Genomic DNA, 15,532 nt, shown 5'->3' with positions numbered 1-15,532 from the left:
GGCTTCCGGTTCGGTACGCATACAAACCGAACGATTGCTTGGATCATTTTTCCTGCCGGCAAAATTCGCGCTGACGCGGCCAACACAACGTTGCGCAACATCAAATGGCAAATGTAATGAAAGCAGAATGAAACTGCGCTACTCATTATGTGCTTCACGGATTATCTGCTTCACGGATCGTTTATTAGTTCGGACCAGCAACATCTGTGCAGCGCGAGCCGATCTCGATCAAGCAACACTGTTACCACACCGCGCGAAGAGATCCGGTAAAGAAAACATTTGAATTCGTCATTGAGGTAATAACATCGCTGCGAGATCTAGTGAGATGCATTCACATTTCTCCGTTATTAACCGTAGATCTCTATTAGATCAAACAGCGCTGTCATGGAAACCAGGAGAAACATTGTGCCGTGAATGAACTAGTAATACTTTACGTCCACAGACCAGCAACATTCACCATGGATTTAATATAGTAACACTAACTGGAACCAGTTTGGCTGGAATGGTGAAATGCTTTCAAGTACTTCACACATCTTTTTCCAGCACTTCAAAATTCAAATATTATATAAATAAATATATTTAAATGTTATTTTTAATGTGATGACCAAAACATTATTTGTTCATCCTTCAAAGATGACCCCCATTTATAAACCTGAAAGTTTCAAGATCTAGGAAAACTCACATTTATTTAAAAATATTTTTTCTTTAAACAAATAGGACATTTCTCTGGCATTTCTTTCTTTTTGCTGTATCGAAAACGTACCGAACCGTGACTTTAAAACCGAGGTACGTACCGAACCGTGATTTTTGTGTACCGTTACACCCCTAATATATATATATATATATATATATATATATATATACATATATGAAAGCTATACTGCTATTATCAAACTACAGCTACTTGTTTCCACAGCTACAGTGGAAAGAACTTAAAGGACAACTCCGGCACAAAATGAACCTTTGATCTAATAACACATTGGTACCTAGTCAACTGTTCTCTTAGATTTGTTTTCATGACAATCGAATGTAAAGAGTTTTATCTCTAAAAACTGTTTAGCATATAACACTAGCATATAGGACATAGAGTAATGAAAAATAAAAATCGCTAGTTAATACCACTAACAAGGCTCAAAATAGCCCCACACTAACACGGTAACATAATGAGGGTCCCTACATGTAAACCGAAGCATTGAGAACTTGTAAGTGAACAGACAGTTTAATAAGAAGATATTTTATAAAGACAGTCCACTTCGTGTATACAGGCAGGAGCCATCTTTGGAAAACAAGTCGAACCAAGAATGACGTGCCAACACTTTTGCCATTCATTTGAATGGGGTTTATCACTACAGATATCTACAATTCAGTTGGAGATATCTACAATTTGATTCTGACTAGTCATAACTCCAGTTCAAGATATCTTTAATTGACCTCAATTCAAGATATCTACATCTTCCTTTTCAGATATCTTAAATTACGTTTTGACTAGGCGAAATATGGCAAGCCGTTTTAACATTTAATCATTTTAACCTACTAGTCTCTATTTTCATGCTACTAGTACTTATTTTTTAGATACTAGTATCTATTCCATTAAGTACTAGTACCTATTCATTAGCTATTAGTGCTTATTCTTTAGATACTAGTGCCTTTTCTTTAGATACTAGTGCTTATTCTTTAGGTACTAGTACCTTTTTAAAGATACTAGCACTTATTCATTAGATACTAGTCCTTATTTATTAGATACTAGTACTTATTCATTCGATACTAGTACTTATTTATAAGATAGTAGTACTTATTTATTAGTTACTAGTGCTTATTCATTAGGTACTAGTACTTATTCATTAGATACTAGTACTTATTCATTAGATACTAGTACTTATTCATTAGATACTAGTACCTATTAAATAGATACTAGTACCTATTAAATAGATAGTACTTATTTATTAGATACTAGTACTTATTTATTTTCCGTTTGATTAAAGGCAGTGGAAATTAAGCTAAATTTAACACAAGCACCCTATTAAATATATTGCCATTATTTGTATAAATATATTTGTATAACGTTTTTTCGAATGTGTTTGACTTTTCACTGCTTGTATAACTCTGCTTGTCTGTGTTTGCGCCACTTGCATCATTAAGCCAGAGGGTGGCGACAAGCTCTTTTTGAGTGAGCAATTGAACCATTAATTAAATTAACAGATTAGTCCAAAAAACATTGATTAATTTAGGAAAGAAAAGTCACTGAAACTGGAACTGATTCTCATGTTTAAGAATCTGATCAAATAGGCTACTTCATGCTTTTAAAGCTATTGTTGTCAATTTTTTTGGCCATCAAAACACCTTAAAATGCTCATTTCGACATCAGGAAAATCAAAATTTTTATCGGGGGGGCATGCCCCCAACCCCCCTACAATAACATTTATGGGACCTGGCAGGCACCTGGGTATTTAGAAAACCATATTCGCAGCCCTGATATGCAAGAATACTACTGATTCTATGTGTTCTATTGTATTCATTATACTCTATTCTATAGTCTTGCATATTGAATACTAATGCAAGACTAGTAGTCTTACATGTCACTGTTTATAACACAGAGCGTTCATCCTTTGCTGCGACGCTTAAAAAAATATTGGGGGCATAAATTAAGAGTATACCCACTTCTCCAGGCACCACTACATCACTGATTCTCTCCCACCTGTCGTACTGCACCACCGCTTGGTCGCAGACCAGCCAAACTACCCTAAAGCCGGTACAGAGGCTTTATAACCGTGCCCTGAAAATTTTAGATGAAAAGCCCATTCGATTCCATCACTGCTATATTTTAAGTAAATATAAAATCTTAAATTTGGTCAATTTTATTAATTTCAGACATATTAATTTAGTAAATGTTTAACTGGACTTGCACCTGAGCCACTCTGTAAATTTGTGAATGTGTTTATTTACTCATTTTTATTGGTGCTAACTGGTTTCTTGACATTTTATTGTATTCACTGTCATTTTTTTTTGTTTTGTTTTTTTTTCCCTGTGTTTTTCTTGATTGTTAAAAGCCCTTCTAGGGACAGGTGTTGCGAATTAGCCTTGGCTATAAACACTATGACACAGGCATCGGATTGTTCTTTATGTTATAATCTATGTTTTTTGTATCTGTCCCTATTCAAATAAACAGTAAATAAATAAATAAATAAATATTGTATCCGTTGGTTTTCTTATTATTATTCTTCTTTCGCCAATGGAAGTCTATAGCAGCCCTATGAACCGTATGTAGGAAAATGATGAAATTTGGAGTGATAGTGATTGGACCAATTTTTGACCCTTTTGGACCAACTCTATAGCGCCACCATCAGTTTAAAAATTCAACATTTAAATGGTTATAACTTTTAAATCCTTTTATCTAGAGACATGAAACTTGGTACACCTGATTCCACTCATCATGCTGATGATCAGGAGAACATCCATGGATTTAAAACAGTTTCATTCAAAGCCATCTGTACTCGTCTCACTTTTCTATCTTTTCTTTATCGTGAGTGTCTCGGTTCCAAGTTAAGTTTGCTGCAAAGTTTCGGTAACACGTCTACGACTTTCATCTATCCGCCAACACATTACGTGACTGGCCGCTCGGAGACATCTATCCACGAAGAGACCGCCAGCAACGGACCCGGGAAACACCTTTACGAAACACTAACAAAAGGGAATTCCCAAAGCAACGCAAGGACATGCAAGTAACACTCCAGACCCTTAACTGAACAGGTGCATTAATGTAAAATTGAATAACCTGCTTAAGAAACAATAGAAAAGTTAAATTAACGATTGATGTTCATTCAGGTCATGTCTTATAAGTGCACATAGAAACTTGAGATTTCACCATCTCACTCTGAAAACTCTTTCTTACTCTCTTTCTTTCTGCAACTCATATGAATGTGTGTGTGTGTGAATGTGTGTGTGTGTGTGTGAGTGTGTGATTGTGTTAGACATTAGTTTTATGTGTTTAGAATAACCAATAAAGTCTTGTTTATATTTGAAAGATAATTGTTCTTGTGTTATGTGCCTACAGATTTAACTGTCTTTAACTGCTGATCAAAGGCTACGTTCACACTGCAGGCTGAAACGACCTAATTCCGATTTTTTTGCCCCTATGCGACCTGTATCTGATTTTTCCATGACAGTCTGAACGACACAGATCCGATCTTTTCAAATGCGACCCAGGCCACTTGGGTATGTGGTCTAAATCCGATATGTATCCGATCTTTTGAAATGCGACTTCAATCTGAACGGCCAGGTCACATATATCCAACCCGCACGTCATTGCAAGCACCTGTAGCCAGCCAATACACGCTAACTCCAACGCGTTTCCTCACTGTTATGGGCCACTGCAGACGTGTTTCTTCCCCAGTGTTGTGCCTGAACGCGTTCAATGAACGATAGTGCATGAACGCATTCATATTTTCGCGTATCATATTATTCACGTTCGCCCAAAATAAACATACTGTATTACTGCGTGATGAACATTACTGTGAACACGTTCATTCTGGTGTATGTGAACGTGCGCTCTCTGTCAGTATAACTTTGTACAGTAGGGTGCCAGATATAGAGCCTTCCAAGTGAAAACCTGGCTAAAACACATGTGAACATGCCTTAAAATGTAGCGAATAACCACCCAATCTGGCAACACCGCGGCCGCCGGTGACAAAGCAAGGAGCGCTGCGGACACGCACTATCAATTAAATGAGTTTTATGACGAGGTCGGTGAGGATCGGAAAAATCTTACATTTATGTGCAAACTGCCCGTCGATAAAATAATTATTGTCTGTGTTTGTATATGGGCTGTGGCAATAATAATAATAAAACAAAAGCTCGCAACATATGAAAAAAAAAGAACTATTCTGCAAACAACAAGTGACGTCTTGGACCGACGTCTTGGACCGTCTTGATTACTCTTCTGCGCATGCGGGTCACTTCTGGGTCATTTCACGTTCACAAAGGAGATCACAAAAGGTCGCATTTAATTGGAAATGTGAACGGCCTTGCAAAAAAAAAAATCGCATTTTTTCAAAAAATCGGAATTGAGCATTAAGCCCTGCAGTGTGAACGTAGCCCAAGTTACCTTGCTAATAAATAGTATTTCACTATAATTTGGATATGTATATCTGCTGCAGAGGTTGTAGTTACGGCCCGTTCAAATGAACGCTGAAAGAGTCATTTGCTCGGCCGTATAAGTGATTCTTTTAAGATTCCCTATAAATCAATGAATAATTAATTTTGAGCTAATTTGGCCTTCTGGCCCTCTTAAATACATATTATTATTATCTTATATATGTTGATAATATATCTTATTAATGTTGATTCGCTACATGACTGTAAATTAGAAAGTTGTCCAGCTCAAGGGGTACAATATACGTACTGAGTTTTGTTACTGTAGATAAAACGAATCCCCCACTTTTGACAAAAAGGTGGCACTACTGAGCCCTCTCACCACACCCGTTTCTGAAACTTTGCACGTATACTGGCTAATAAGTGTAATGTATCTGTCGAGTTTCATGCAATTTCAAGCATGTTAAGGGTCTCAAAAGCATCGAACAAGAATATTAAAGTTTGATGCATTGCCATGGCAACAGTATCAAAGATATCAAGAATCCATTCACAGGTCTACATCTGCCGTGTATTTACATCATACAGATGAAGTTTGAAGCAAATCGGGTAAAAGTACGAGAGTGATTTCAAAACATTTTGAAAGTGACACACTTCCTGCTGCCAGTTGGTGGGGCCATAACTTTGACTCACAATAGTCACATCCATGTGATCGTCCTCTTACAGCGAACACACTGCTGAAGTTTCATCAAGATCAGTTAATGTATGCTGAAGTTATAACTAGGGATGTCCCGATCAGGTTTTTTTTGCCCTCGAGTCCGAGTCATTTGATTTTGAGTATTTGCCGATACCGAGTCCCAATCCGATACTTCTATAATATATACAAAAAAGAATAAAGAAGAGCGAAAAGAGAGACCCAGATTCCAAGATGTTTCTTATTTTAATTTAATTCGCCTTATTTTAACATTTGACAACTCTGTTAACAAACAGAGCACTTCTGTGAGGTAGCTTGAACAATCAGGTAATAAACATAAGTTCTTCACTTTTGGACTTTACTGCAAAAGTATATATATATATATATATATATATATATATATATATATATAAAAAGTCTAATATAAAAACAAATAGCACTCATTGCGATCATTTGTGCTATCTTGGCTGTTTTGTCCTGCGGCCCATCTCACAATCAAGGGGCATTTTTCTCTAATCTTAAAACTCTTAAAACTGTATCAGGTTTGTTGTGTTAAATGTAGCCTTTTTCTTTCCACCTCTTGAGATCACAAGTTTACATATCTCACAGTTTGCTATGGTAATGTTGTTGTCATCAACTTTAAAATTTTAAGCATAAATATACTGATAAAGACACCGTCAGTTGTATTGACAGCAAAATAGACCACAGAATATTTCGTTCTGTATAGACAGATACTGAAAGGTATAGATCCGTATTGCAATATTTGAAAATTGATATTTATTTATTTTTAAATTATATTTATATCAGAATTTGTCAACCTAGACTTCAACCATCAACATTTAATTTATCAATATGTATTCATGTACAAAATAACATATAAACATATTTTCCTATTCTATTTTGCCTGGAAACGCTTCCAACGCTGGTGTGTCGCGTGAAAAATAGGCGTCGGTTCTATTTCTGGCATGCACACGTTTTCCGCGCGGTTCATGTGCGCCTGATATGCGCGTGTCACTCAGGCAGTGTGCAAGCTCTAACCTGTTAACATGGGAGCCGAAATAAAAACGCCGGACAGCAACAGCTGGCTGTTTTGAATGAGACGACCTGGTTACTGTGAAAGGGGAGTGCTTTATGAACATTCTGTGACTCGCGAGCAGCGCCGGGGACAGTGTGTCTGTTAAGTGTGAGCGCTCGTGAGCGGGAGACACACATAACCTGATTTATACGTGGTTGAACTGGCCGCGTGACAAAGCGGGCATAAGATGAACATGAACGCGAGTTCGCGGGCGAATTTAATAATGCGGAGCGTTAACTAATTGATCCATATATAAGGCACTCCGGATTATAAGGCGCACTGTCGTTTTTTGAGAAAATTAAAGGCTTTTAAGTGCGCCTTATAATAATAGTGCGGAAAATATGGTATATGTATATCCGAGTCCTGATCGGTAGGTAACATCCGATTCCGATAGAGTCTGAAACCATGTGATCGAACCACGTGATTATAACATCCCTAGTTATAACACACTTCCTCTGTTTCATGTTTCTCACCATCATTTAATTTCCTCGCCACGGCCAAACCGTTCAAGATATCAAAAATCCCCTGGCAATTTTTCATCCTCAATGTCTTGACTTCATGCTGGCCGAGTTTCGTAGAATTTGGAGCAATTCTCTAAGAGAAGTACTTTAAATTCCATTGCGTGCGTTTTCCAAACAACCCTTTATAGACGACGTCCTGTTGGCCTGGCGTAAAACTTGGACGAGGACGAAAGTTGTTCGGCCCGATGAGATCTATATGTGTACCGAGTTTATGTTATTACATGCAAGCGTCTTTAATATATGGACCAAGTTTTCGGACTCGGTTCCAGGTGGCACTGTCGAGCCCCCCTGCCACGCACAGGTACAAGCTTCAGCCCTGCCCTGATGGCCGCAGGTTCTGACCCGTGCGCAAAGTTTCAAGAGTTTTCGAGCATGTTAAGGGCCCCAAAAGTGCCAAAAAGTTAGTAAAATAATAATTTTCCTAAGGAAAACAAGCCCTTTCAGGGCTTGAGCTCTAATAATATTAATCCGTAGGAAAACAATAGGGCCTTCGCCCTTTCAGGGCTTGGGCCCTAATAATGTATCACAGTTTGGAAGTAATTTGCACAACACTGCTTACAAAACACAAAATGGTTTACCTCCTCATTACTTGAGCAAAGTCTTAACGCATAATAGTCCTTCAAGTGTATTGCAATCTCAAAATTCTGGCCAATTAATAATATCTAGAAAATCAAAATCAACTGCAGGCGGTAGATCCTTTTCCTATTTAGAACCTAAACTCAGGAAGCAGACACACTCTGTCAGTTTAAATCTAGACTACAACACATCTCTTTAACCTGGCATACTCATAAAAAGTGATCAATTCTACTGTATTAATCAAATCAGTTAAATTAATGTTAAAATAATAGACTGGATAAATTAGGTCAACCGGAACTGAGAACACTTCCTACAACATCCAATGTACTTGTTACATTGTAAGAAAATGGCAACTATGCTAATACCAGTCTATCTGTCTTATCCTTATCCAAAGGTTACCATAGTCAGCCGGATCGGGTCCGTTTCCAGATCAGATGGTGGACCTGCACCTAGACATGACCAAAACGCAGCTTTGAATGTGAGCAGAGACCGTGTCAACTAGATGATCCCCTGTGAAGACCTCGTCAAAATGACAGCCATCGGCAGAGATCCTCAGCAGAGACCACCATAACCAGACAGGTACTCCGCACAGACCCTATGGCCAGGTTTGGCTCCATACTGGCGTGAAGAATCGCTCTTCAAGCAAAAGGAACTGGATGAATATTTGAATGCTACCGATCCCAATCTGAATTCTGACTAGTGAATGCAGCCTGAATCATAATGACACTGTATTCTCCTGATGGAGTTTGGGTTGCCACTGTCACCTCCGACTTGCTCAGTTGGGGACACTATATATTCAACAATATTATTGATCTGACTGTACTAACGCTGTTGCATGAGAACTGAACTGAGCTAGAGAATGACGCATTTTTTTGCAGAACTGTTTTATAGATAAAATTAACTTATTTAATAAATGATGATTTTTACAGCCGAAATGCATATTTTTATCTGTTATCACTGTAAAGCTGCTTTGAAACAATCTGTATTGTATAAAGTGCTATAAAGTGACTTACAGTACAGTGAGACATAACTAAGGTGACAAGACATTTGTATTAACTACTGGAGATCTGGAATCATGGCAACCCTAGATTATAATATAAACGAGTTCAATCCAAGATCCTGTACAACACTGGTTTTCAATCCTGGTCCTGGGGACCCACCACTCGGCACATTTTATATTAATGTATACATTTTATAGTTTTTTTATTATTATTATTATTTTTTTTATCTGACACACTTTACAGTTAATTGAACTCACCTATTCACCCAATGAGCTGATGATCTGAATCAGGTGTTAAATAAAATACATAAATTGTGTGAAGCAGTGGATTCCCAGGACAAGAACTTTAGTGGGATCAAGTTATTAAAAAAACAAAACAAAAAAAAAAACATAGTATATTTTAATTTACTTTCATTTGATAAAACATTTGTGAACCATAAAAAAGAAAACAATTTACATACAATTTGGAACTAAATTAAATTAAGTCATTTAAAAACAACTGATGTCTTAAGTACATTTTAGTAAGTATACTCTTACCTACTATTGCAGGCTGTGCTGTCAGTAATTGGCTGGAAGAACTTGGAGGAGCTGATTTTTTTGAACTGAGCTTGTTCGTTTGGGTATAGTAGGATCAGTGGAAGGGTAAAGTCGAATGTGATCCTCAAACCATCCACCATTTCTTTACAGAGCTCCTCACTGTAATGGAAGAAAGAAAGCCCACTTAGTTTAAAGATCTGAGTAATTTCTGTAAAATTTCAAGTAGACTTGTATCAAATGGCATCTCTTCACATAAGAGGTTAGAAAGACAAATGTATGCATCTGGATAGAATTAGAAGCCATACTGTATGGGTCATGGGTGAGGGGGGTTTTCCACGATGTGAATAGCATCAGTAAACCGCAACAATGTTCCTCACGCTAGGAACATTTCCCTAACAATATCCGGCAACTACTTAATTGTCCCTAGCAATAATTTTGATCAAACAATTAAAGGGTTAGTTCACCCAAAAATCCAAATTAAGTCATTAATTACTCACCCCCATGCTGTACCAACCCTGTAAGACCTTCATTCATCTTCGGAACACAAATGAAGATATTTTTGATTAAATTTGAGAGCTGGATCACTACCACATAGGCACCCTAAGGGATTGAAACTTGACGGCCCAGAAAGTCATTGAAGAAAATGTTTAAATATTTCATGTTACTACAGTGGCTCAACTAAGTTTATCAAGCGACAAGAAGACTTTTTTGTGCAGAAATAAAAAAATAAATAAAAAAATTCGACTACTTTATTCGACTATTCCTTTTCTTCCTTCTGGGCCTGAGATGAGAGTTCAAGAGATTTCAACGACGCATGCGCGAGAACGCATGAATAAGAACGCAATTCTTGGGCATTCGTTGTGGAAATCTTTTGAACTCTCTTGAAAAGGTCTTTTTTCAGGTAAAGTAGGCCTACACTCACAATAGGCTAACGACAAAACGTTCTCTCGCTCATTTCAGCGAACACTCACTGGAAAAACAAATGTTTGGGCGCTTCACTGTGAGTGAAGATATGGCAGAACTGAGAACTGAAATGAGTGGTAGAACTTACGGTTCGAACATTACAGTGACATGGGTTCGAAGCCCGATCAAACATGGATTACTTTAGTTAAATTTTATAATTAGGTATTAATGCAGAACGATTTATCTAGTTCTAAAACTCTGTTACACCATTTAGTTTTTGCTTATATTTATAAAAAACAATTACCATGCATTTCCATTTTACACTAAGGAAGGAACAAATAGTATCCAACAGAATGACTTTACATCTTTACACCTGTAGGCTATAATAATACTAATCGTAATTTCAAAAGCAGTTCTGTAAAAGCCACATTCTGGTTGTCTACCTACTGTAGCGAATTCTTGTCACACAAACATGTGACCTGTCTAAAGAAACGTTGAAATGTCAGGTTTTAAATAATGCAAGTCAAATCGACAACAAATGTTCTCTGTTTATGGAAAATTCACATTTATAGGCTCTATAATAACAAATGCAGTACATGAAATGTCATAGATGTAATATGAATGTTTAGACAAGATTTCTTTGGCCTGTTTAGGACAAATTATGAAGTGTTTACTCCAAAATAGCCTAGTGCCACATCAATGAAGCTTTTGTTCGCATATTTCTGCTCAGATGCTAACTACAGAACCAGTCAAAAGTTTGGACACATTACAATTTAAATTAATGTTTTTGAATTAAGTCTCTTAAGCTCATCAAGCCTGCATTTATTTGATCAAAAATACAGAAAAAAAGAATAACATTGTGAAATATTATTAAAGTTTTAAATAATGTTTTTATTATTTGAAGGTATTGTAAAATATAATTTATTTCTGTGAAAATTATTGATTTCGTTATGAATATATAATTTATTTCTAAGCTGAAATAATCAGCCATTATTTAATTTATTCATAAAAGAATCATGAAAAAAGTATCACAGGTTATAAAAAAATATTAAGCAGCACAGCAGTTTCCAACATTGATAATAAATCAGCATATTATAATGTTTTATGAAGGATAATATCACACTGATGATTGGAGTAATGGCTGATGAAAATTCAGCTTTGCACCACAGAAATAAATTATATTTTGAAGTACATTAAAATAGAAAACTGTTATTTTAAATTGTAATATTTCACAATATTACTGTTTTTTCTATATTTTTGATCACATAAATGTGGGCTTGATGAGCATGAGACATCTTTCAAAAATATAAAAATAGTAATGTGTCATATCTTTTGACCGGTACTGTATTTAATTTAAAATATAAAAGGAATATTGCAGCTGCCAGTCTCTGCTTTAATCGAAGAGTTTAAGTGTGCCAAGGTCAGACTGGAAATGACCGTAGTAGGGTCACACAACAAATATGTAAGGGAGGCAGCCCCTGTGTTAAAAACTGGTAGAAAGTGGACAGCAAAGAAATCTGTAGTAGAGGCAAAGACTGCCCTGCAAATCGGGGATATCGTGAGACAGGTACAGCATGGAAGAGGGGGTTTTGGGCTCAGTTTAGCTCCTCCTAAATGGCACAAGGTAGGCCCAGCTGAAAGGAGGAAGCTGGTAGTCAACGCGGTGCAAAAGCAGGAGGAGAGGATGAGGTGTATAAAGGCCATTTCCCAGGCCAAGCAGGGAGAGTGTGGAACAAAGTAAGATGAGCTGGCAAGACCTTTGGTCAATGGAAGAGAGTAGGATCAGTTTCCTTATTAGGTCAACATATGATGTTCCTCCCATCACCGCAGAACCTAAACCTCAGGGTAGGAGAGGATCCTTCTTGTCCTTTGTGTTCATCACCTGAAACATCAAAGGGCACCTATTATGCCCCTTTTTACAAGATGTAATATTGGTCTTGGGTGTCCCCAGAATGTATTTGTGAAGTTTCAGCACAAAATACCCCACAATTAATTTATTATAACCATTTTAAAATGTCATTTTTGGGGCCTGTTTTAAAATTGGCTGTTTTGGTGTATACGACTTTAAAAGCAAATGAGCTGCATATCCCCGCCCTGCCTTTAGATGAGGGCGTAACTTGATTCCCATGGCAGTCGGTGTAAGCAGAAGGGCTGAGAGTGAGAGACCCGCTGTTTTGAATGTCATTCAGCCGTATGTTTGAATCGGAATATATATATAGTCTCTGATCAGACCCAGATGACGAAGAGACTCCGGCAGAATAAACACAAATGAGAATGGACCAGGATGTCTCGGTATGGTTATTTGATACATTTATGTTTATAGAGTTGTAATTGCGCCCCCTTTGCAATTATGGATGTGCAAAACACACACACAGACACAGGGGCGTAATTTGCGGGTGGGACGGGTGGGACATGTCCCCACCATTTTTTGCCAGGGTCGATATTGTCCCCACCACTTTTTAAAAGCTCTCGCGGCACGGATAGCTGACAGTAGAAATAAATAAAACATCTCCAACTGACAGACCATTCATTTCATTAGTTTGTAAAATAAAAGAAACAATCTAGCCCTTCACATGCATGCACGCTTCAATCCGTTTCGGAGACTATTTGTTCGTTCCGGTGCAGAGCATGTGAATGTTGTACTGTATGAACAAAATGATGGATGCTTTTATGTCTCCACTGTCCGATCGCACCCTTGTCTCTGGGCATCTGGGCATCTGCGCACCTACCCCCCCCCCCCCCCATTCCCCCCCATTCCCCCCCAATAAAAAAACTGTTCTACGCGATTCACGTAAATGACCGAATTGACCAAGAAAACGGCGAAAAGCGACAAGTTCGCAGGTATGATCTTAGAACAACTCGTTCTGAGACAGTGCATATGATTTATTGAGATTGTAAAAAAAACACTGGGTGGATTTTTATCATTCTAGGGTGGTTTTACTCACAGATTGCCAAAACACATTTATGTTCAAACACCATGTAAAAGTGAATTTTGCATAATAGGTGCCCTTTAAGGCACATTTTGACAGGATGTAAGGTGGCTCTTAGCCAAGGTCAGTTTACTAGGCGCCATGACCAAGTACTGCAAACATTATACGCAGAAGACAATATTCCTCCGCCCAGGCAAGCAACCACCAATAAAAGGTGTTTACACCAATTCTCGCCCAGGACAACTAGAAGCTGCTAGGGACTGGAAGATACTGGCTGATCTTGATCAAAGGCTTATTTTTCTCCTGAGATTGCCACCACTAACCTACGACCAGATGTTGTTTTGTGGTCTGGTTCAGCACGCATTGTTCAACTGATAGAGTTAACAGTGCCATGGGAGGATGCGGTAGATGAGGCATATGAGAGGAAGAAACTGTGGTATGCTCATCTGGCCACTGAAGCAGAACAGCGAGGATGGAAAGTCCAGGTTTATCCAGTGGAAGTGGGTTGTCGAGGATTTGTGGCACACTCTACAACCCGGTTCCTCAGAGATGTCGGATTCAGTGGCAAAGAGTTGCGTCGCACAGTGAAGCAGCAGAAAGGAGCAGCAACTGGCCGTGGTTGAGACAGAAAGATTCTAGCTGGCTGTGTACAGGCCGTCACGCTACGGTTTCGAAGAATTCTTGCAAAACTTGAAGAGTCTGTTTATTTGTATAGGTTGCATAGTATTTACAGTCATTACGTTCCTGTGTATATCGCGTGAATGACGGGTGGTGTTTGGGCAGATATTGTGTTTTGCGGTAGGTGGTATGCCATACGGAACTGTTGCCACTGAAACTGCTTTAACGCACCAGTGGGGCTCGACAGCCTTAGTCAAACGGGTCGTATGGTTGGGTTGCGGAGAGATTGTGGTTAGGTCTCAGCAGCAGGAGGGATGTAGAGGTCAGTAAGCTGGGCTGAGTTGAGTGGGGTGACTTTGGGACGCCAGAGTCACCGTCGAAGCCCTCTTGAGGTGTCGTGGGCTAGTCGACGAAACACTGAGAACGAAAGGTGCCCACTTAAAAGACCCTAGAGATGTCCCCTACTCGGCTCAATCCAGACAGCTGTGGTGCTGGTCCACTGGGGAGACTATACTGTAGTTGCAGCCCTCGTGTGTGCTGACGCACCAAGTACACTGCAGTCGTTAACGCTGGACAGAAGGGGAGTCACACCACCATATGGAAATAAGCGTAAATGGATGGAGAAGCATAGTTTACTGTAAAGCTACATCTTAGTTTGTGCTTATCTTGGCGAAAGCCGAGTACAATTCGTGAAGTTTAACATCTATTCTCATGTTATGGAAATCATAAATAATAGGCCTATACAACATTTTGTTCATGCTGTGCAATAATACATGCATGTATAGGATTACAAATTTAAATGTTTAATTTAGATTTCTAATACAATGGTATTTTATATTGAGAAAGTTCATAAATGATGAGATCAGGAAATCTCTGCAAACAGTAGGGGTAAGCTGTAAACCATTTGTCTTGGGGTTTCTCTCTCAGTCCTTGTCCTGTTCTTGTGTCTCAGCTTATTTACATGCTTTGTTTTAGAGTTTCTGTAAATTGAGGGGGGAGAAAAATGTCCCTCAAAATGTATAAAAATGTATTCCCCTAAAAATGAACAAAACTGCAATGCAAAGTTCCCTTAGTCAGACTTGACGATGACTACAGCTACCCACAGCTTGTGTTCTCTAAGAATCCTGCTGAAGATACAACCAAGTCTCCTGGTTTTCGCTTCTGAGTTTTCAAACAAAAAAGAAAAAAAAAGTCACAACACATGAGATCACAAAAATCATATTTTCAGTTAAGGTTGGACATTATTATTAGTATTTCCTTTATTGTAACCAGGAGAATCATATTGATATGTATTATATCTCTTCTTCCAGTGAGACCTGTTCAAGACGGCAGCACACAGTTTCACACACAAACATAACAAACTAACATTACAAAATTTGACACATTTAGGTCAATTACAGGTATCCTTTAAAATATTTTGCAAGAGACGTTTAAAAATGGTCAGGGTTGGAAATGCATCTAAATTAAGTACATTTTGCAATTCATTCAATGCCCAGGGAGCATAAAAAGAAAAAGCACATTTACCAGATATGTTACTAGATATAATACCCTTGGGATTTTTAGCTGAATATGAGAGCCTGACCTAGTGTGGTA

The 15,532-nt window shown here is 38.1% G+C and overlaps 1 protein-coding gene across 5 annotated transcripts in view; it reads right to left on the bottom strand.

The window, feature by feature from the left end:
- The window catches only part of LOC120495298 (MSL complex subunit 3), a 101,338-nt gene that overhangs the window by 38,657 nt on the left and 47,149 nt on the right, over positions 1 to 15,532 (bottom strand). For 4 of the 5 annotated variants that reach the window (XM_039694793.2, XM_039694809.2, XM_039694802.2 and 1 more), the window contains one exon: positions 9,489 to 9,647. In XM_039694793.2, coding sequence (XP_039550727.1) covers positions 9,489 to 9,647 — 159 coding nt within the window. The remainder of the gene's footprint in view (positions 1 to 9,488; positions 9,648 to 15,532) is intronic. The other variant, XM_039694817.2, reaches the window with a different exon arrangement.

This window comes from Pimephales promelas, chromosome 6, assembly GCF_988280905.1.
Source record: "Pimephales promelas chromosome 6, fPimPro1.hap1.1, whole genome shotgun sequence".
Lineage (NCBI taxonomy): Eukaryota > Metazoa > Chordata > Actinopteri > Cypriniformes > Leuciscidae > Pimephales > Pimephales promelas.
Note: the sequence above shows the minus strand (reverse complement) of the source record. Positions and strands in the feature narration are given on the sequence as shown.